This window comes from Colias philodice, chromosome 27, assembly GCF_061535455.1.
Source record: "Colias philodice isolate Cphi_HAF_F1 chromosome 27, ilColPhil1 Martin Lab GWU primary, whole genome shotgun sequence".
Lineage (NCBI taxonomy): Eukaryota > Metazoa > Arthropoda > Insecta > Lepidoptera > Pieridae > Colias > Colias philodice.
The window spans coordinates 1,937,132-1,959,773 of record NC_143112.1 but is presented as its reverse complement, the minus strand read 5'-3'; the positions used below and the strand labels follow the sequence as shown (position 1 = coordinate 1,959,773).

Genomic DNA, 22,642 nt, shown 5'->3' with positions numbered 1-22,642 from the left:
CATATTACATAATATGTGTATCGAAAAAAATTTAAACTATTACTAGTTGTTTTCTGGGTTTCATGCAAAAGCTACTAGACGGATTTTGATGACACTTTTTGTTATATTATAGTTAATATTCAAAAGCGAATACGTAAATCGAAAGCACGAAAACGAAATTATACACATAAGCCTGTATTTTGTTGGTAGCGCACTGCGCAATGATAAAAAAATCGTTAGAGTCGCGGAGGCGTGTAACAAACTTTATAATATTGTATATTAAAAAAATATATTATAGTCGAGCCAATTTAATAGGCAACATTTGCATCTGCATTAAAAATCGTGTTCGTCATTTGCTTTGCTATTTACACGAATGTGTAAAAGCTCACACCTAGCTAAGACCAAAAAGTAGAATAAATATCTACCAATACTACAGATATGTGACGCTCGACGGCTATTATTACGGCTACATGTTCGTGTGCGAATGACAAAATTATGAATATGTGAACAGTATATCGTGACGCACCCGTATACAAATATTCCTTGAGTCGTCAGGCGAAAAGTCGTTTGGTCATTGCCTATTGGTTATGTGAAACAGATTTCTTTGGGTAATAGGAATTAGGGACCCGGTGGAAACGCGGCTCGGTAAAGAAATGCAACCGAGCGCGAGCTGTTGCTTTACATTGAAACTGCATCAAAGCGCGAACTATTTTTTTTTAATTTCAAGCACTATAGCAATCAAGATAAAGTAGAATATATAGGTAAATTAATTAGGGAATAAGTAGGTAACTTTTCGATCATAAAAACGACCACACAAGTAGGGAGCCAGCTACATATGGTTAGGGAGCCAGGTGCATATTTGGTTAACTATTTCCTCTCAAGAGATAATTCGTCAGACGCATGAGAGTATAGTATTATAAAGCCTCGTGAACGTCAGCTGGCGCTCTGTTGGGGGGGTGAGCGGTTGTAGCCTCCCACGCACATAGGAAAAAAAATACATTCATTCATTCATTTCCTCTCAGCTAAAAATTTGTCAAATTGTAGCTAACCCAATATCTCAACGAAAAAAAATAGTCAGCTGGTTACAACATGGTGTATTATACGTCAGCTGGTGTCTCGAACATGAAAGTAAAATTTAAAGAAAATTTATTTTCCGTGATTTCCTCTCAAACAAAAATTTACCTGATGATAGCTTATATGTAACTGTGGATAAATATATATGTCAGCTGGCTGTATCTTGGTGGAAAAACCGTCAGCTGATACGGGAGGCTACAACCGCTCTTCCCCCCAACCGAGCTCCAGCTGACGTTCACGAGGCTTCATAATACTATACTTTGATGCATTTTACTAATTACCGCTTGAGAGGAACTTGGTCATAAAATCTGCTGCTGGCTCCCGGACCAATAGGTGTCTTGTTTTTTTTCTATCTGTACACTTTTTTGTGATAAGTGAACACCTGAGCTACGCAACTTTTTCTGATCTCAGAGGGAATATTGTTCGTAATTGTGCAGACTTTACATACCTTTCTCGATGGTAAATGGTCTCACCAACGCAAAATATTTCAATATCAACATATTATTGTTATGCCTACCGAATAAGCTGTTACATTTTATAATTTGGAGTATATTAGCCCTTTGCGTCAATTTCTTCATTATTAGAGACGGAGACTGCATTTAAACGCTGATGCTATCAGAATCGGTTCAGCTGTATTCTTTATAACGTATGCCTATGAATGATATAATTTGTTAATATTATTGACGATAGTGTTGTGTGATTATGTGTTGTTCTACGCTTTCGGGTTTTGCGTATTCCTGCGAATAAAAGGACCGGGATAAGATTTGCTAGTCAAGTTATAGATTTTGCAACTTAAGTGAATTTTCTTTTCTTAAATACTTATTATATGTATAGGTACAGGAGAGGAGTGCAGGGAAAATAAAACGCCATTTATTTATAAATACAATTTATTAGCAAGTCACTAGGTTATTAGATGCAACTCTTTATACAATCGTAAGTCTTTGTACAAGGCAATTTAATTTTAATGCGAGACGCAAAAATAATAAAATAAGACAAGAAAAACTATAAAATGGTAAATTAATTTTAAAATTTTTGCTTCCCGCCAAAATTATAGTAAAAAAAAAAATGTTGTATCAACAAAATTAGTATTACATACGTATATCATAAAAGCGGAGTAACTTTGATCTTAAAAACAATAAGTACAATTTACGTGTTTTCAAATCGATTACTTTGGGAATGTTTATAATATCGACGTTAATTTCTACATTGTGAGTATTCTACACCATATTATTAGTAATTTTGTTTGATTTCGTACTTCTCAAAAATTTTACACAAAAAAAAATTGTTCATAATTCAATCGAAATTTTTAACAATACCAACCGAAAAAAAAACAGTATATGTTCTCATAATTTTAACGTGTATAAAAATTAAAAAAATCAGTACTTTAAATAATACTAAAGTGCAACTTACACTAACACTTGGTGCAGTGTAAAACAATCAAATGCACACAACACTCAAAGTTTCAATACTTTTAAATTTAATGAAAACTTAATATTTCTGATTACATTTACATGGATATTTTATAAAAACGTTTATAAATGCGGTATTGAGCTCATATTATCATAGTTTAAAGAACTCAAAAGATAAATAATGGTACAAATCTAACTTAACACGAAAAAACACCATTCAAAGAATCAACTTTATTTAAAACAGATGTTATATTTGAAAGATGCAAACCATTTAAAGTAATATAAAAAGCCATTTCTATTTCGATTTAGTATTTATTATAACGATAAAATTTTACGTTCGTGCTCAGTTTGGGACCTATAATTTACAGAATTAGGTCATACGTATATATTATTATTTATTAATTATTTAGTCAGCTTTCCTAGGCCTCCGCTTGCGTGTCTCCGGTTTGTCGGCCTTCGCCCCCTCGCCTTCGCCCTTGTCTTTAGCTTTGTCGTCATCGGATGTCTAGAATAAGTAAATGTAGAATTTTAAAACTTTTCTGCGGTTTTTACGATTTTTAAATAAATCCATACTAATATTATAAATGCGAAAGTAACTCTGTCTGTCTGTCTGTTACTCAATCACGCCTAAACTACTGAACCAATTTGCATGAAATTTGGTATGAAAATATTTTGATACCCGAGAAAGGACATAGGCTACTTTTTATTGCGAAATATGTACCACGGGCAAAGCCGCGGCGGACCGCTAGTATGCTACAATAAATTGTACATGAAAAAATCCTCAGTGTTTTCATTGCCTTTAAAATATTTGATTAAAAATGGAAAAATAAGTATATAACGATCCGAACAAAAAATTAAAAACGATAATTAGTAGCTTATTTTTAAGTACATACAAGAATAACATTTACATTATCAACAAAAAGTCAACTCAATTGGTAAAATTTATTATAGTTATAACACCGGAAGGTCCATCAGCAAAATAATAATTAGCATTCCATTAAATTCTACATTGTTTAAAATTGAAAACAAATATATTTCTCAAATATATCATCACGTTAAGACCAACAGGAGCGGAGCAACGCGGGTGAAACCGTGGGGCGAAGCTAGTTAATTATAAAAATTAAGAAAGTCTTTCTTATCATATAAAAGAAATGTATACTCACATCACTGGGTGAGTTCTTCTCAGCGTCGCTGTCATTTGCGTTATCAGCGTCATCCACAATGTCGTCGTTTATCAGCTCCTATAAAATTATAAATAATTGAATTAGTAGTAGCAATTCTATGATATAAGTGCCTTGACAAATCAAAAATAGTAATTTAAAATCAATGGATCTGGACATAAATTAATATATTTGTTTTTCTACTGTATTGGGATCTCTATAAGTGTTGTGGGATATAATATTGTATTTAATGTAGTTTATAAGATGTATATTTGCACGCTCAACTACGAGCAGAATGTTTAAGGATCTATATTATCTGTATCTACAAACATCTTTGTAGTTAATTCTACATTCTGCAAATAAAGCAATTTGAATTTGAATTTAGTTCTCTCTTTTTATAGCACTCATATTTCAAAAAAACAAAGGACATCGGCCACTGCCCATACATACCAAGACCTGACTATGAAATGTCGCGACCATGATTAATATAGGGGTTAAATGGTTCGCCTAACCACCCTTAGCAATCCCACATTGCAAATATATTATTTGAAAGTGGTGGAGCTTAGAATTTTTACATAATTTGCCATTTTTGAGGTTATGGCTACGTATATAATTAATATGGTTTAGAGTTATACCTGCAGCCATAACTAAATTCTAAGGGTGGACGACGTAGCCTATGTTATTTATTTGATTGTTATATAAGCCAATACAACACTGTAGTGACAAATAATAAACAGAATCATGTTTTTCAGCTACGCGTCAGTCATGTCATGTGTCATCTAGTATGTCATGTGTATCAAATAGTAGCTTTTTTTTTCTCTCTGTTAGAATTTTTTTTTTCTTGGTTTATGTTTGTTCCTGGCTTTAGCTTGGTATAGATATGGATTAGGAACAAAAACATGGTCATAATGTAAACGGTTTTTGTTTTTTGGTTCAAAGCTGTGTATGGTATTAATTGGGTTGTAGAATTTATATGTATTATTAGATAAGAGCTAGATATAAGGAATTGTTCTGCAATCTGTTACTGTAACAAAATAAAATAAAATAAAAATAAATCTAACCTTTGTGTCTATTATGCCGGTAAAAAATACGTTCCGTTTTACATATTTTAGGTATATTATTAAATGTATTTATGGCAAAAAATATTTTTTAAATCTATAAATTATATCTTTCTTACTGTTTTTGCTATTAAATATGATAGGTTAAATAAAACAAAGAAATATATATTATTATTCTAGTATTTTTTTAAACGTAATCGCTAATTAACTCCCGCTGCGCTGTGAAAATGAAACGCATAACACAGGTAAAAATGAAAGACGTTTGGATGCGTTCAAACAATGTTATGAATTTGAGTTTATTTATTAATAATACATAACATTTTCCCGGCCCGAAAAAAATAAGTTAGACCCCGTTAGTAAAAGCACGCATAAATTACTATTTTTTGATACACCGATGATTAATGTTCGCATTCAGGTCATATGTGGCCATCCTCCTTTCACAATTAAACAAAATCAACTCAAAAACAACTACAACTATCTCACTCCATTCCACACTGTCCCACTTCTTATAAAAACCAACTCACTGCTTATAACAACCCAATCACTTCATATTACAACAAACTCAATACTTATAATAACAAACTCATATCTCATAATCAACTCACACACACAGTAAGTCTATGTGCTACTACTGAACACAACCAACTCACTACTGATAACAACCAACTCACTATTGAACACAACCAACTCACTACTGAACACAATCAACTCACTATTGAGCCCAACCAACTTACTGCTGAAAAGAACCCACTTTTATTGAAGTAGGAAAAGGCAACCAATCTACTAAAATTGTGAGGAGATTCTAAAGACTGTAACACTGAACTAACACAGGCTTCAGTTACCCCAAATATATAAATTATAAACTGTATTATTTTAAAATTTTTTCAATTTATTTTTTTCATTTTCAACTCACATCGTCCGTCTTGTTATCGTTTCGCAATCTCGGCCTCAGCGCGGGACCCCACCTTGACTAAGCGACACGGACAAGTACAGCAGGTCTATGTGCAACTACTGAACACAACCAACTCACTACTGATAACAACCAACTCACTGAGCACAACCAACTCACTCCTGAGCACAACCAACTCACTGCTGAGCACAACCAACTCACTACCGAGCACAACCAAGTCACTGCTGAGCACAAGTCACAACCAACTCACTACTGAGCACAACCAACTTACTACTGAGCACAACCAACTCACTGCTGAGCACAACCAACTCACTGCTGAGCACAACCAACTCACTGCTGAGCACACCCAACTCACATCGTCCGACTTGTTATCGTTCCGCTTGCGTTTCTCGGCCTCAGCGCGGGACACGTGCACCTTGTCGGAGCGACGAGGCGGGTATAATAGGTCTATTATGCACACGAGCATCTGAAAATAATATATTTAAGTGTTAATTATTAATTACATATTACGGTGTATAAAGGTCGAGGGATATGCTTGTAAAGAACCAATCATATCGCTATATATATTTAGCGTTTGAAATGATAGTATTGGTTTTTTACAAACACATCTCTCGCTACGCATCTTCTTACATCTCTGGTGAAAAAACGCCCTTTACTAATTTATTGAACCACACATAAAAAAATTTGATTACAATGCTGACAAGAGGGATTAATATCATTTATATGTGTACATGTGCTGCGCAATACATAATATTATTGTAGCTTAGAAAAGATCGCTACCTAAGCACCTAGTGATAATTGCTGTTTTGTACATGTTTTGCTCTTATTTTATGTTCTTTCTCTTATTTGTGTTTCGTCTGTGTGTGCATTAAAGTAATAAATAAATAATAATGTGCACAGTCTTGACATAAAAACAAATTATTAATGTATAACTTAATTATATAACGCAACAGTGATGTATAAAATATAAATCAAAAAATATTATTTGATTATAAAATGTCTAACATCACTACTTTTATTTCATTTTGAATACACAATTTTATATAATTCTCGACCGGTTTTAATACATAAATGAGTTAAATTTTATCATCGAATAATATATTCTAAAATGCAGTTCCATTAACATGTAACATTAGTATAATTTAATACAGTTTTTTATCATCTCAAAGTAAAAATAGTTCTAAAGAACTGATCCCATGTTTTTTATAATGAAATTATTGTATTGTCACCGATCCTTGTTAAGTGTACAAAGTTTGTATTAAATCTGACCGTTTAAAATGAGTCAATATTGAGTTGAAAGGACTCCGTTATAAACAAACATACAGGTGAAGATAATATAAGCGTGTAAATAAAAATTTATATTATTTACAATACATATGGATTATGGATACTTTTTACGTACATATTTGTATTACATTTTAATTGTTCCAGCTGTTAATCTTTAGGTTAAGTCAATAAAATTAACTTTCTACTTAGTAGTAGAAAGTTAATTAGTAGATAGTTAGTACTAGAAAAAAAAAACAAAAGACTATTAAAAGATTCTACAAAAGAATATTCAATTTTAGACCCTTAATTTTCCTTTTTACCCAATAAAATCCATACAAAAACCCAAAATAAATTAAAAAATACTTACCAAACCCAACAGGGCTCCAATAAATATAGTTGCAATGGCGAAGATCAAATACGATCCCCACGTTGGCAGACCGTATGTCTCCATCAGCATGTTGTGCACACTCTGTAATGTTTAACCGTTTATTACGTACGGGGGTACATACATACACGTAAATTTGAGTATTTGAACGTGTAGCGTTTGTCGTTACGTGATGGCATGGAATACCTTATTCGAAAGTTAGAAGATTTTATTGTTTATTCAAATGGGATAATAATATTGTACATCTGTTACTATGAGAGAACAAAAAATATGAATTTATATTTATGAGCCAGCAAGCTACCTGGCTGAGTCATTATATTCATATTTCATTTAGGCTATTCATCTAAAAAATAAAAAAAAAACAATATCGCTTGAAAACATCGCCCTTCGAGCAAGAACGTTTCAACATAATATGATCAATTTTACGCAACAGGCCGTGCCCTGTAGGTGTCCCGGCCGGGGCGCGATCAAACATCATTGTATACTTTTTGTATGAAGTTATTCATGCTTAACCCTGACTCGGCCGGGCACGGCGTTGAAATTGCACTCATCCACAGCGCCTGACAGAGTGAGTTGGACCAACCCACTCACTCAGTTGTCCACACCACCCCACTCACTGAGTTACCCACAGCCCACTCACCCTCAACGCCTGGCTGAGCTTAAAGAAGTGCGCAACGACGCCCATCTGCAATGAATGCGGCGCCTTCCACGCGGGCAGCGCGTCGGCCTTGCGCCAGCGAGCCTCCTGCACGTACTCGAGCATAGAGTCCGCGTCGCGCGGCCCCTTGTACTGCCGGAACTCGCCGTCTTTTACACTGCAGGGGGTAAAATTCATAATAATCATATAAGTATTCATAGAAAAAACAAAATTGAATGCATAATACCATTAATAAAAAATAAAAAAGCCTTTTATTTCCACACACCTTTGGATAGTTTTACAATATTTGTGTTAGTTACAATTTGCAAAAAATTTAAAAAAAAAAATTGAATTTTTTTTTTTTTTTGCACTCTGAAATTTGACAGTTATACAAATACAATTTGTGTTAGTAATGTGTTATTAATTGTTGTGTTGGATCCCACATATTACGACCCCTTAAAATACCATTACCATCATATAATTGAAGTAGTATTATGTTATTGTATAGGACAAGATAGTACATTACAGAAGAGTACAGTGAGAGGCAAACTGAATGATAGTGCAGTGCTGTACTAGAATACTTCGTCATTGTATGCGCGGCCTTTTGCACTGACGGAACTAACCACCTTGAACGCTAGCCGCTGTAGAGTGATTAGGAGTAAAGTATAATGTAGTACTGTATCGTGGAGTTAAATAGAGTACAAGAGAGTAAGGTAGAATACAAAGTGAAAAGTAAATATAGAATAGTTGAGTGAAGTGTGGTGTACTACAATACTTCATCATTGTGTGCGCATTGCACGGCATTGTTCTGGAGAATTTCGGCGTTTAGTAGAATATAGCGAGGTTATAAAATAAATACTTGAAGAGTAGTGTAGTATAATATTATTAGCGAGTAGAACACAGTACAGGCGGAGTAAAGTGTAGTAAACTGCAATACAATACACTGTTACTTTCACCATATAATGGATGATCTTAAAAAAATCTCTTTGATTTATCCACTACTTACTAAATTTAATTCCCATAGTTTCAATTTACCATCTATCTACGTACGAAAATTTACAAAAAATAAACTTTTAAAAGAAACTCACTGGAAGATAGTGGGCAGCGCTGTGACCACGAATCTACCGCTCAAGCCGGGCGATTTGGTCACGTCCACGGCCGCGGCCCGCATGTCCAGCTTCTTGGTCTTCGCGCGATTCGCTAGGTCCTTCCACGCGGGTGATAACGCGTTGCACGCTGGGCACCATGGCGCATAGCTAGTGATTTCATTATTATTTATCAATTTATATTGTTGAAGTGTACAAATTTTTCTTTTATTTGTGTAAATTTTATACCAAGGAACGTCTTATAGTAAAGTCCATTTCAAGAAAGAAGTCCCGCAGACGCAGCGCTGTATACGCGCGTAATAATGTTGGCAGGGTTAAATGTGGGGAAATCTGTGAGGGAAATTATGTATCGTTCATTTAATTTCACTTTATAAACTACTGTGACTCGAATATTTAGATAAAAAAATTGATATATTATGTAATGTATTGGCCGATCTCCCCATCTGTTAAATTAGTTCCGTAATTGACCGCGGGACTTCTTTCTTGAAATGGACTTTACAGATAAAGGAAGCTAAAAGCGTAAACTGAAAGTTAAAACATATGAAAAAGATAGCCCATTTATCAAGGGAGGATATAGGCTATATCATCACGCTAAGGCCAACAGGGGCGGAGGCACGCGGGTGAAACCGTGGAGCGCAGCTAGTATAAGATAAACGCTGTTTAGTACTGCCGATTTAAATAATTAAAAGGAGTCTGGACTAGAACCTGGAAAACATTCTATGGTAGGACAGGTATCATCCAAAACACAATATTTTGGTTTGTTTTTCTAAAAAAAATACCGTATAAAATTTATATGACCTGATGATTAGTTTATTTGAATCAACAAATTCGTATTCACACTTCCTCATGGAATGTGTTCGGAATGATGTTAAAAGAAAAGACATGTTGACAAATATTAAAATAAATTTTATGAATGCATATCATAGCATTCTAGCTGCACTACACTCTGAATTCTGATGCAGCTGAATGCTATTCAACTTTAAATTAAAATTATAGTTAATATAGTTTGTTAAGTGTTAAATATTTGTACAAGATACGATGGGATTGTCATCGTCCTTTAGGACAAAAATCCTGTAATAAAAAAGATTAAAAAAAAAATCGTATTCCCACAAAATAAACACCTTTCTACTGTAGTGTGTAAGTTCACAATTAGAATAGTTATCAAAAAATAAAAAAAAGACGTGTGGCACTCGGGGACTGCCGTGGTAAAGCTATTGCATAGCATGCCTTCAAGCCACACCTCCGAGCCCGTCGGGGTGGGGAGCGTGAGGTTTTTTCGTTACGGAATTTCTCGATTCGGTTCCCGCGCTCAAGGCCCGCGATAGAAGCTATGCAATAGCTTAATAAATCATGTTTTATCAATTATCTTATTCATTACAAACAAGCTTTGTATCAAATAATCCAATACAATATTAACTAGACTAGTAGTACAACATTTATATTTCATTCTGCAATATAGGTCATATCACTTTCATGCAATCAATACTCAGCATGCAATCACTGATGGATGTTAATTTGATCTGAATCATAATGTATGTGTCACGGCTAAAGGTAGGTGAGAACATAAACTTAAGATTAGCCGGCTAAACTTAGGTTTATTTTCGACGAGGTGTTAATGTTAGTTTGTTCTATCTTTAGCCGGCTAAACTTAAGTGTAACCGCAGGCCCGTGGCTAAAAATGTCGGGGTGGGTAGATTTGGTTAGCGCCGGGCCGGTGGAGGGCTTGAGGGGCCCGCACAGTGCCAGAAAACACTCGCCCTGTTCCTTACATGTATTATAGTAACCAAATCTACCCACCCCGACTCAGGGCAGAAAGCTGGTGGCTAGGTTAGGTTAGGTTAGAACTCTTAAGACCCGCACGAGCCGAGCGAGCGCAGCGAGCGTGCTGCGGCAGCAGCCGGCGAAGTGCCAGAAAACACTCGCCCTGTTCCTTACATGTATTATAGTAACCAAATCTACCCACCCCGACATTTTTAGCCACGGGCCTGCGGTTACACTTAAGTTTAGCCGGCTAAAGATAGAACAAACTAACATTAACACCTCGTCGAAAATAAACCTAAGTTTAGCCGGCTAATCTTAAGTTTATGTTCTCACCTACCTTTAGCCGTAACATATGCATATGAATATTACATCATTGCTATAGTCTGTTATAGAGATAGAAATATCTACTTATTGGTTTTTACACGCTTTATATTAGCTTCACCTGTATGTTTGTAACCGACTTCTTTGGGCGCGATTTTGACCCACTTTAAACGGCCAGATTTCGTTCAAACTTTGTAGATTTATTGAGGACCGATGACAATACACTAATTTGATAAAATAAATAATAGTTACTTAAAAAAAAAATTAAAAACACGCTTTTTATAAACAACCGACCTAAGAGCGTGTTTTTTAGTTTTTTTAAACTATTATTATTTTTTATCTAAGGTTTATATGAATGAGTAATAGTTGATTAGTTGTATTATGTTTAAAATTCTTTGAGATTTTTTTAGAGTATTTCGCTCTTTTGAATTATTTTTTAGTGGAATATCTATAGGTTTGTTAACACTAGACGGAAGCAGTCATTTGACTGGAATTTGAATTTAAAAGTTAAAAAAAATGGACTTGAAAAGAAATTATTTGTTCTCTTACGGCTTACTACACATATTTTGCTGTTAGATAAATCAGTAAATTCTTTGCATTAAAGAATGAATGAAATCCATATATGAATTTCATTCTTTCTACTAAAAAACTTAGAAATACTGAAATATTCTAATATGTACATCTAAACATACACACTATTATTTAAAATGAACTAAAATAGCTCCCATCATTAGATTGAATTTTTTCTGCAAAGTTGTATAAGCAATGTTTTAGTCTTGCAAAAATACCATTAAATCATAAGCAAAGGTATTCGTCCAATTAATCGCCCATGTTTACAGGATATTTGTAAACAAAGAATTATTTACATGTTTATTTTTAAACATTGATTAACCAGTATCAACTTAATATAGGTATGAGACAGTTAAATCATTGTTTATGCTTGATAAGGAATATGCTGGCTAATTGCTGAGGAATGTTAAACTTTGTTGAACTGTTGATATTAACCTCTTGCAGTATTAAAAGAGGTCATTAGAAAAAAAAGTGATGTCCCATGTCCCCTAGCGGGGTAAGGGGCAGATGCATTATGCATACATCTGTTTCACTGATCGATTTTCTTTAGGGACAAGTAGGTGATCAGCCTTCTGTGTCGTGCCAGACCGAGAAATATTTTTTTTTCGTCTCCAACAGGAATCGAACCTCGAACAGAAATTCGTGCCCTCCGTGGTACGCTCACGCGTCAACCACTGTACCAAGGAGGCGGGCCGCTTGTAGTATTTGACACTATGCAAAGATTTTAAATGCATACAAACTAGTAAATATTCAAGGAATGGTTATGGTCAATTGACCATTTTATTGTGTTAAAGGTCCAGTGTTCCATGCTCCTATTTTACTTTTATCATCATAGGTCTATTAGAGCTTTTCCTTTCAGCTTTAGAAATTTAGAGAATTTTTTTTTCATTAATCCTCTTAATATTATAAATGTGAAAGTTTTTGTGTTTGTTTCTTACTCAAAAACTGGTGAACCGTTTTTTATAAAATTTGGCACACACAGGGTAAATTGGATTAACAATAAGGATAGTTTTTATCCCAAAAATGCCACTGGAACAGAAATTATGCAGGTTTTACTTTGACTATGTGGGCAAAGCTGCGGGAAAAAAGCTTGTACTCATATATTAAGATGTTGGAAAAGTTTTATATCTATACTAATATTATAAAGATGAAGAGTTTGTTTGATCTGATTTGGTGTTAGAATTCTTTTGGTGTTAGATAACCCATTTATGTAGGAAGGCTACAGGCAATATATCATCTTGCTAAGATCAACAGGAGCGGAGCACAGCTAGTATAAGCCTGCCTGTAACACTGAAATTGCTAAACCATTGGTAAACTGAAAAGATTCCTCATTAGATTAGTAAAGATTTCAGTTCAAATGTATGCTTGTTTTCAATAATTGATACCTTAAGAGATGATAATAATAATAATAATAACCCCCCAACGTATCTCTACGTTGCCGTCGTGGAGGGGCTTGTGTGCCTCAATGAGCACTAGAGCTATGCCAGTAGAGCTACTCATGCTGGAAAGGTCTAGGGGGAGAGGTCAGACTAAAAGAGGTACATCCAATGTTTTTAGCCCGGTCACAAGCTAAAAATATGGTCTTTTCTCACTTCTCCTTTCCCTTCCTTCTTCCTGTTATTTCACCACTCTTCCCATACTCTTTTCTTTCACTTTATTAATTTACTTTCTCTCTTTACTTGTTCCTTCTAATGTCATAATTCACTATTCTACTCTTACCCATACCACATTAATCATCTCGTTAGATAATATGCGATGCGCCTTAGAAACAGAGTATTACCCCAGGCGGGTACCAAAGCTAACCGCGATGGAGAATCCCGCCCCGAGCCGACGAGCTCGGGCTGCCCCTCGTATTCTGGGGGGGGCACCGTATCGCCAATTGTCTCTTGTCCAACCGCGACAGCCCAATCTGTAGAATCAATATCATGTTCTTCACCTTCGTCATTGTTTTCATCAATACCATCATCACCACTCTCATTGCTCCATTATCAAGAATCAAGCTCATCCAATGTATCACCTTCATCTTCATTACAATCCATTGGGGATGTTGTGCAGGAGGCTACTTCAGCTAAAGTTACTGCACCCGCCCCAGATGGAAGGCGCACACGTAAAACGTGGACCAAAGAAATGAACATTTTCATCATGCGCCACTATTTCATCCTCACAAACTTAGAATCAAACACAAGAACGTACCTGACACCATTACATGCACGTTTTACTGCGGAATACCCTGAAATGAACGTAGGAAAACAAAGAATAGGAGATCAACGTCGTGCTATTGTTCAACGCAACTTCCTTACAAAACAAGAAATTAATAATATCAAGGAAGAAATTAGAATTCTACTACAAAACCCTACACCCGCAGAAGTGAACGCGACTACAGAGCACACCCAACAGGGTAGGATCAGATGGTCAGATAATCTTAACGAAACCATAATGAGAAGTTACTACCGACTCACAAACCTTGAAACCGATTTAACTACTTATAGACCTTTACTTCATCAGGATATAATTACTAAATGCCCTTCAATAGCTCACCTTTCAGTACAAAGAATAGCTGACCAACGCAGATCTATTGTCAATAATCACCTCTTGTCCAATGATAGATTAAATAGAATTAGAGAAGAAGTAAGAAACGAATTAAATACCTCAGCTTTACAATCACAACATATAGATGAAAATATTTCAGTTTCTACAATTCACCCATCACAAATACACAACGAACACCAAACTTTGCAATCAACACAAACCACCACAAACGATGATATCACAAATCCAACGCAAATAACAGACAACCCGCCAAGTTTAACTCTGGAACTCGCACAACAATTAGAGGACATGTATGCAGAAACTTATAATAAATTTAAAGATTCGAACCCAACAACCCGGCCTTATATACCCAAACTAAAATCATCTAAAAAGCTATCATCCATAATTAACCATCTGAATAACGTAACTCTCCCAAACATATTTACACCTGACACTAGCTTCAATGTAATACAAACCTCTATTTATTGTGCGGCATACACTTCAGCTAAATTTAATGGGGCCCGAATTAGAGACATCAGCCTAAATACCATAAAACCACAAGCACCTTGGTGGCAAAGACGATTAGAAGATAGGATAAGCGATCTTAGAGCAAATATTGGGAGGCTAACTGAATATGCTAGAGGTATTAGGTCACCAGCTTTAGAAAAGCATCTGTCTAAGATAAAACAAAAATACAGAATACACACTCAACATGAAACTCAAAACACTGACATAGCACACTTCCTTGACACACTGAAACAAAAATTAAACGCCTTAGCAAACCGATTAAAAAGATATAAACTAACAACTCTTAGAAAAACACAAAATAAACAATTCTGCAATAGTGAAAAACTCTTTTACAGGAAACTCACACAACATCAAAGTCAACAAGAAAATAGCGCAACTGTGCCTACCCCTGAATCCCTTAAAGCATTTTGGTCAAATATCTGGTCTAATCAAATTGAACACCAACACAATCACTGGATAGAAGAAGATAAGGAAAGATTAAAGGATACACCTGAAATGAAATTTGAACAAATTCATTTAGACCTTTTTAAAAATGTAATAGCAAAAACTCATAACTGGAAAGCTACTGGAACCGACAACATACACAATTTTTGGTATAAAAAACTTACATCCACCCATGAATTACTACTCAAACACATTAATACATTCATTAGCTCACCCGATACCATGCCACAATATATCACACAAGGTATTACATACATGTTACCAAAAGATCCATCAGACACATCGAACCCTGCAAAATATCGCCCGATCACCTGTTTACAAAATATATATAAGATCATCACATCAGCTTTAAGTGAAACAATACATAGACATATACAAGAACATAACATTTTATCAGAGGAACAAAAAGGATGCCGAAAAAACAGTCAGGGATGCAAAGAACAACTTACTATTGACGCTGTAGTATCAAAGCTAGCACTCAAACAAAAACGTAGCATTTACACTATGTATATAGACTATAAAAAGGCTTTTGATTCAATTCCACACTCTTGGCTACTATACATATTAAAACACTACAAAATTAATCCGATAATTATTCATTTTCTAAAAAACATTATGCTTAACTGGTATACAAAATTAAAAATATGCAATTTTGATAAAACTACTGAAACCGATTTCATCCCCATAAGAAGAGGTATTTTCCAAGGAGATGCCTTAAGCCCCTTATGGTTTTGCCTTGCCCTTAACCCGTTATCCCACATGCTTAATAAAAATAACATAGGATTTAAAATAACACACAATACAGAAAACATAACTCTTTCACATCTCATGTATATGGATGATATAAAACTTTTTGCAGGCACGCTAAACGAAATTCATACCCTTGTCGATATTACGCAGATATTTTCAAAAGATGTATGCATGGAATTCGGAATCGATAAATGCAAAATCCAATCAATCAATAGAGGGGTGATAGAACATAATGTGTACCAATTAGCGAATCATGATACCATAGAAACGGTGGACCCCGCTGAAGGGTACAAATATTTGGGCTACTACCAGTCACAAGAAATTCACCACAAGGACACTAAAAAACTACTTCAAGATAATTTCAGACAACGACTACATAAAATATTACACACCCACCTCAATGCTAAAAATACTATTAAAGCCATCAACACTTTTGCTATCCCCGTTTTAACATACTCATTTGGGATCATACGCTGGACAAAATCGGAACTTGCTACGCTACAAAGAATAATAAATACTACAATGACAAAACACAGAAAACATCACCCTAGAGCCTGTATCCAAAGATTAACCCTACCTAAAATTGAGGGCGGTAGAGGAATCATAGATATAACAAACCTCCACAATAAACAGATCACACTACTTAGGGCCTTTTTTCATAATCGCTCACACCAATCACGTTTACACCAAGTTATATGTCAGGTAGATACATTCACTCCACTTACACTCTCCGACTTCAACAAACAAATAAACATAATCACCAAACAACAAAAGATAGACTTATGGACCCAAAAATCTCTCCATGGCCGACACCGCCTGGACTTGACCAATCCAATAGTGGACAAGATAGCGTCAAACGCTTGGTTAAAGAGGGGTGAACTGTTTCCCGAAACAGAAGGCTTTATGTTAGCAATTCAGGATCAGATTATAGACACTAAAAATTACAGGAAGTACATTATTCGCGATAGCAGCTCCAGAAGTGACCACTGTCGACACTGCCACAAGCAACCGGAAACGATTCAACATATAACTGGCGCATGTTCATCAATCACTCAAACTGATTATAAACACAGGCACGACCAGGTAGCAGCCATCATTCACCAAACACTCGCCTACAAATACAAACTAATAACGGAAAAAGTACCCTACTACAAATATACACCACAAATAATTTTAGACACCGCAGATTTCAAAATTTACTGGGATAGAACAATACTTACTGACAAAACCATACACCACAATCGACCAGATATCACACTTCACGACAAGAAAAATAAAACCGTATATTTAATAGATGTAGCAATCCCCAACACGCACAATCTTAACACCACTCATACTAGCAAACTGACAAAATATACAGACCTTACTATAGAACTTAAATCTCAGTGGCAGGTAAATACAGTCAAGACAATTCCAATTATAATTTCTAGCACAGGCGTCATACCGAAAACACTCCACGCTAGTCTTAAAATCTTAAATTTACACCCACTCACTTTTATACTTCTACAAAAAGCTGTGATATTAAACACCTGTAGGATTGTTAGGAAGTTCTTGTCAATTGACTAATTATAAGGTAACCATAGTTGTTTGGCCAAAAGCCCGCAACCTTGGTTTAATTCCCCAGTAATGGGCGAGGTATTTATGACCTAAAAAAACATATAATAATAATAATAATAATAAAGCCTTTTATTTCCCATAAAAAATTACAACATTTTGATTAAAACTAAGTCTGGAGAACTACTCATTACTCCTGAACAGGAACCCCGGTCTGGGTAAAGGCCTCCTCCAACCTGCACCATTCGTCCCTATCCCTAGCGTATTGGATCCACTCATTCCCTGCTATGTTTATGATGTCATCAGTCCATCGTTTCGTGGGTCGTCCTTTCCGCCGTTTTCCTTTTGGTCCTTGCCACCTTGTTACTTCTACTGTCCATCGTTTGTCTTTGTACCTTGCCACATGACCCGCCCATTGCCATTTAAGTCTTAAACTGAAGTGTAGAGCATCAATTAGCTTTGTCTTTTTCCTTATGTACCCGCTCCTTACTTTATCTAATTTTCTAATTTTCAGGATGCTCCTCTCCATAGCTTTTTGGCAGTTAGTAATTTTTGTTTTTATTTTAGTATTATAGGTCCAGAGTTGACATCCATATGTGAGAGTTGGTAAGATGCATGTATCTATTACTGTTTTCTTTAAGTTGAGTGGATAGTTACCTTTCATAATCTCTTTCATTGCCCAGTATTTTTTCCAGCTTGTATTTATTCGACGTTCTACCTCTTCTTCTTCGCTTCTATCCTCGAATGATACTACTCTTCCGAGGTATATATACTTATCTACGTACTCAATTGTTTTTCCTTCTAGTATAATTGTATGTTTGTAGCTATTTGTCATTAATTTTGTTTTTTCTTTATTCATTTGCAGCCCTACTTTTTTGCTTCTTTCTCCTAGTAGTTTAAGCATTTTATTTATTTTACTACTACTTTCAGCAAATAGGACAATATCGTCCGCGAATCTGAGGTGACTCAGAAACCGGTTACCGACTTTAACTCCTTCGTTTTCCCATTTTAAATCGTCAAAGATGTTTTGTAGAACTGCTATAAAGATCTTAGGAGACATAGGGTCGCCCTGCTTCACTCCTCTTAAGATTGGTATGTCTAGTCCTCGTTTTTCTAATTTCACACAGCTACTACTACCATTATAAATATTTTTAAGAATGTCCTGGTATTTTTGATGGATTCCACATTTGTTCAGTGTTTCCCATATTGCGTCGTGTGATATCGTATCGAATGCTTTTGCGTAGTCGATGAAGGCTATATATAATGGTCTATTAAACTCCTTGTATTTCTCTATAATTTGTTGCATAACATGAATGTGGTCTATGGTTGAAAATCCTGAACGGAATCCTGCTTGTTCTATCGTTTGTTGGTTTTCGATCTTGGAATTTATTCTATTTAGCACAATTGACGCAAAAAGTTTATAGGTACTAGGGAGCAGGCTTATTGGACGATAGTTGCCAATATCCTGAGGATCACCTTTCTTGTATATCAGTGTTATATCTGATTTTTTCCATTGTTCAGGTATTTGTCCTGTGCTTAAAATTCTGTTAAATAGGCGCGATAGTGGCCGTGATAGTGTAGCGATCCCAATTTTTAATGCTTCGTTTAGTATTCCATCTGGTCCTGGACTTTTTTCGGGTTTTAATTTATTAATATGCCTTTTTACTTCTTTTTCATCCACTTCTTCTGGCTCGTCCTGTAGCTCGCTATAGTTCTTATTGCAGTCTTCAGAATTATCAGGTTTTCTTTTGTTTTCACTATAAAGGTTTTTATAAAATTCTGTAGCGGTCTCTAAAATTTCTTTCCTCGTATTCGTTTTTGTGTTTTTTGTGTTTAAGTTTTGAATCCATGTTTTATGTGTACTCAATTGTTTGTAAGCTCTTTTTGCGCTCCTGTAGTTTTTAACATTCGCTTCTATAACGCGCTTTCTGTAATCACCGTAATCATGTCTGATAGCCTTATTTGTTTTTTTGAAAAGTGTGCGTAACTCTTCCTTCATTTCTTTCGTTTTATGTTTTGTTTTCAATAGTTCTGAGCGTCTAGTCATCAGCTCTACTGTAGATTTAGAAAAGATTTTGTTTGTTTTTGTGTCTTCTCTGATCGAGTTTGTTGACGTGCTTGTTTTAATTAAATTTTCTATTTTGTTATACAGGGTCTGTACATCTTCATCATAGTCTGTGATCTCCAATTTCTTCATATTTATTTCTAATGCTTGATTGTATCTCTTTATTTCTTCTTCTGTTTTTAAATTGTTTGGAATTGTTTTGAATGCCTTCCTACTTTTCTTTATTTGTTGTAGTGAATAAGTAGCTCTAACCAGTCTGTGATCAGAACTAAAGTTTAAACCGTGCAGTACTTCAATATTTTGTATACTTCTAGGTCGATTTGACAGGATATAGTCTATTTCGTTTTTTGTTTTTTCATTTGGTGAAATCCATGTCCATTTCCGATCATTTCTCTTTTTGAAATACGAATTCATTATCGATAGTTTGTGCTCGAAAGCAAATTCTACAAGTTTTTCTCCACGTTCGTTTCTTATTCCGTATCCATATTTTCCTAGAATCATCTCTTCATTTGTTTTAGCTTGGCCTACTTTGGCATTGAAATCACCAATAATCAGCACATTGTCTCCTGCCTGCGTTTTAGCTTCTTGTAGAGTTTCATAAAATTTATCAATATCTTCTACAGCAGCTTTTTCAGTTGGAGCATACACTTGTATTATTGATATAACTTTTTTATTCAGTGTCAGTTGAAGCAGTGCTACTCGTTCGGATAGGCCCGAAAAGTTTAAAATATTATTTTTATGAGCTCTTTTTATTAAAAATCCAACCCCGTATAGGCCGGGTGTTTCTCCTTTGAAGCAAAAAATAAAATCATTATGTTCTTCTATTGCGCAGCCCATACGCCTAACTTCGGATAAGCCTAATATATCTATTTTTATTTTTTGTAATGAATGGATAAGTTCTAAATACCTACTTGTGGATGCTAAAGATCTTACGTTTAGTGTTCCAATCTGTATAGAATTTTGACATTTTTTAATGTACGTTGGAGGGTTTTGGTCATATTCCCCCACGGGGACCAGCCGGCTTGGGGGAGATGATAACAGGGAAAAAATGGGTATCAGCTTTCACATTAACCATAGTAAGGGAAAGCTTTGCATGGAATGCATATTTAGAAAAAGGGAATCTTCTTACGAAACAAAACATAGCCTTGATGTAGTCACTTACAATTACAAATATAATAATGAGTGATAATATTCATACCATTCATATATTCAAAAAGTATGAAAAATTATGTAAATTGATACATAACACTAATGTTAATATACACACTTGCTAATTTATACAATTATTATGTATCTTACTACCTTTTATTTTTAAGTGACATTGCCAAGAAAGACAAAGGTTCTCAATTTTTAACATACCCATGTTTATTTATATTTTAGTTTTTACATCATAATGCAATGAACTGTGGATTACCAATTTACAAAAAATAACAAGACACAGGTTTATCACATCAAAATATCATTTTTGATATATAAGACCTATTGTAACCTATTGTATTGTGTTATAGCGCCCGGCAAACTTCTTGGCCAAAAAGTAACGTGGTGAGGGAAGTTTGCGCAACAATTAGTACATTTTTATATGCGCAAGTTTCCCCCACTACCCTACTTTTTGGCCAAGAAGTTTGCCGGTCGTTTAAGCATGCAAATATCGGTAATTACCAGTACAATTTGAATTGTTTCTGTGTTGGATAGCTCAATTAATAGCTAGAGGAGAGGCTATCGGTTAAATGCCATCATGCTTTGAGCAATAGGAGCAGAACAATGTACGTAAAACAGCAGAGAACGGCTAGGAATATTTTCTTTGTATGGTAAATTGGTTACTATTTGCCCAAAAAGAAAGTAGATCAAGTAAAACTTGATATCCACCTTTGCTTTCATTCCTTTTTTTCATTTAGCAACAATTATGATAATTTATTATTTAAATTTATGCCACACTTCTCTAGCATAAATATAGTTACAATTTGAAACTCAAAACTTACAAGTGGCGCTCCAACTCATAACATAACATAATTCAATATAAGTATTATGTTTTCTTAATGAAATAAAATTCCAAATTCTAATGGGAATAGCTCATTGATTTTAAATTATGTTTAGGTATATCAATTCCTGTTTTGCAAGCTAATTGAAATTCAAACAAAGCTTACATTAGGATAAAACAAGATCAGGATACCAAATGCCATTTGATTGGTACTTTTATTTTTGTCTTGTGAATTCAAATTCATAGATGAAAAATATAAGACTAAAATTATGACTCAGAAATATAGATTTTGTAATGCAACTCAAATCGTGTAGGTTTTTAGAAGCCTAAATAACAAATTCAAGCAACAGGCTGCACTTAATGCTGCCTACACCTTTCTTATTTGACCACTATGACTCAGTGACAATCACATTTTTCTTGCATTTTTATTAATGTTTTTAGAGAAGATATATTGATAGTTACAATTATTATTTAATGTAGGCTGTGTAGAATTATATTAAAATGCGAATTCGTCACGGTTAAACAACGGTACGGACCTCTATATTGACCTTGCATGGAGTTTATTGAACCCTAGCTATGACTTCTACAAAAACACCTATAAAGCAAAGAATAGGAAAAATAGATTTGAGAAATTATTTTAAAGGATTACAATTAAATCGATATATGTTTTTCTCATATCCTGACGTAACTGCGGAAAACAAAGACTAATTAAAAATTTGACACGTTTGGATTCGGCAATGCGCCGGTCTATCTAGTGATTTAAAAAAATACTTACAATTCTACCAGCCATTCCCCTTCAAGGATCTGCCGCCAATTGTCTTCATCTAGCTCAATATTTGCACTAGTGGGATTTGTGAAATAGCACAGAATTAGTGATGAGGAAAGAAGAAAACTTAACACTAGAGAAATATTTCCTACGCGCGCCATGTCTGATTTTTCTTTTAATACTGACATTGCCAGGATCAATAACAGAAAAAAAGTTATAGATCGCTGTGTTGACATCTAAAAAATATCAATGAAAAATATTATATTACTGAAATTAAAGAATTAGAAAAATATTATAAGATTATTTGAATTAAATTACTGAAAATTAGAACAATCTTAAAAATTGTTTTCTGAGCTAACTAATCGTTGATAATTTGCGTACCTATAGATGTC

At 34.7% G+C, this 22,642-nt stretch overlaps 1 protein-coding gene across 1 annotated transcript; it reads right to left on the bottom strand.

Moving 5' to 3' along the window:
- Positions 1-1,922: 1,922 nt before the first annotated feature.
- On the bottom strand, positions 1,923-22,442 carry LOC149476510 (thioredoxin-related transmembrane protein 1-like). Its single transcript, XM_089711720.1, has 7 exons — positions 22,260-22,442; positions 8,967-9,134; positions 7,882-8,056; positions 7,224-7,325; positions 5,946-6,056; positions 3,626-3,703; positions 1,923-2,967 (listed from the first exon to the last, which is right to left on the bottom strand). The coding sequence occupies exons 1-7, from the start codon at positions 22,436-22,438 to the stop codon at positions 2,869-2,871; spliced, it is 912 nt and encodes a 303-aa protein (XP_089567846.1). The 5' UTR covers positions 22,439-22,442; the 3' UTR covers positions 1,923-2,868.
- Positions 22,443-22,642: the final 200 nt, after the last annotated feature.

Coding starts and splice junctions, on each gene's coding strand:
- LOC149476510 (XM_089711720.1), bottom strand. CDS start 22,438: ATGTCAGTATTAAAAGAAAAATCAGACATGGCGCGCGTAGGAAATATT. Junction 3,704..5,945: donor ACGATAACAAGTCGGACGAT/GTGAGTTGGGTG, acceptor ATAATTTTATAG/GAGCTGATAAACGACGACAT. Junction 2,968..3,625: donor AGAAGAACTCACCCAGTGAT/GTGAGTATACAT, acceptor TACTTATTCTAG/ACATCCGATGACGACAAAGC.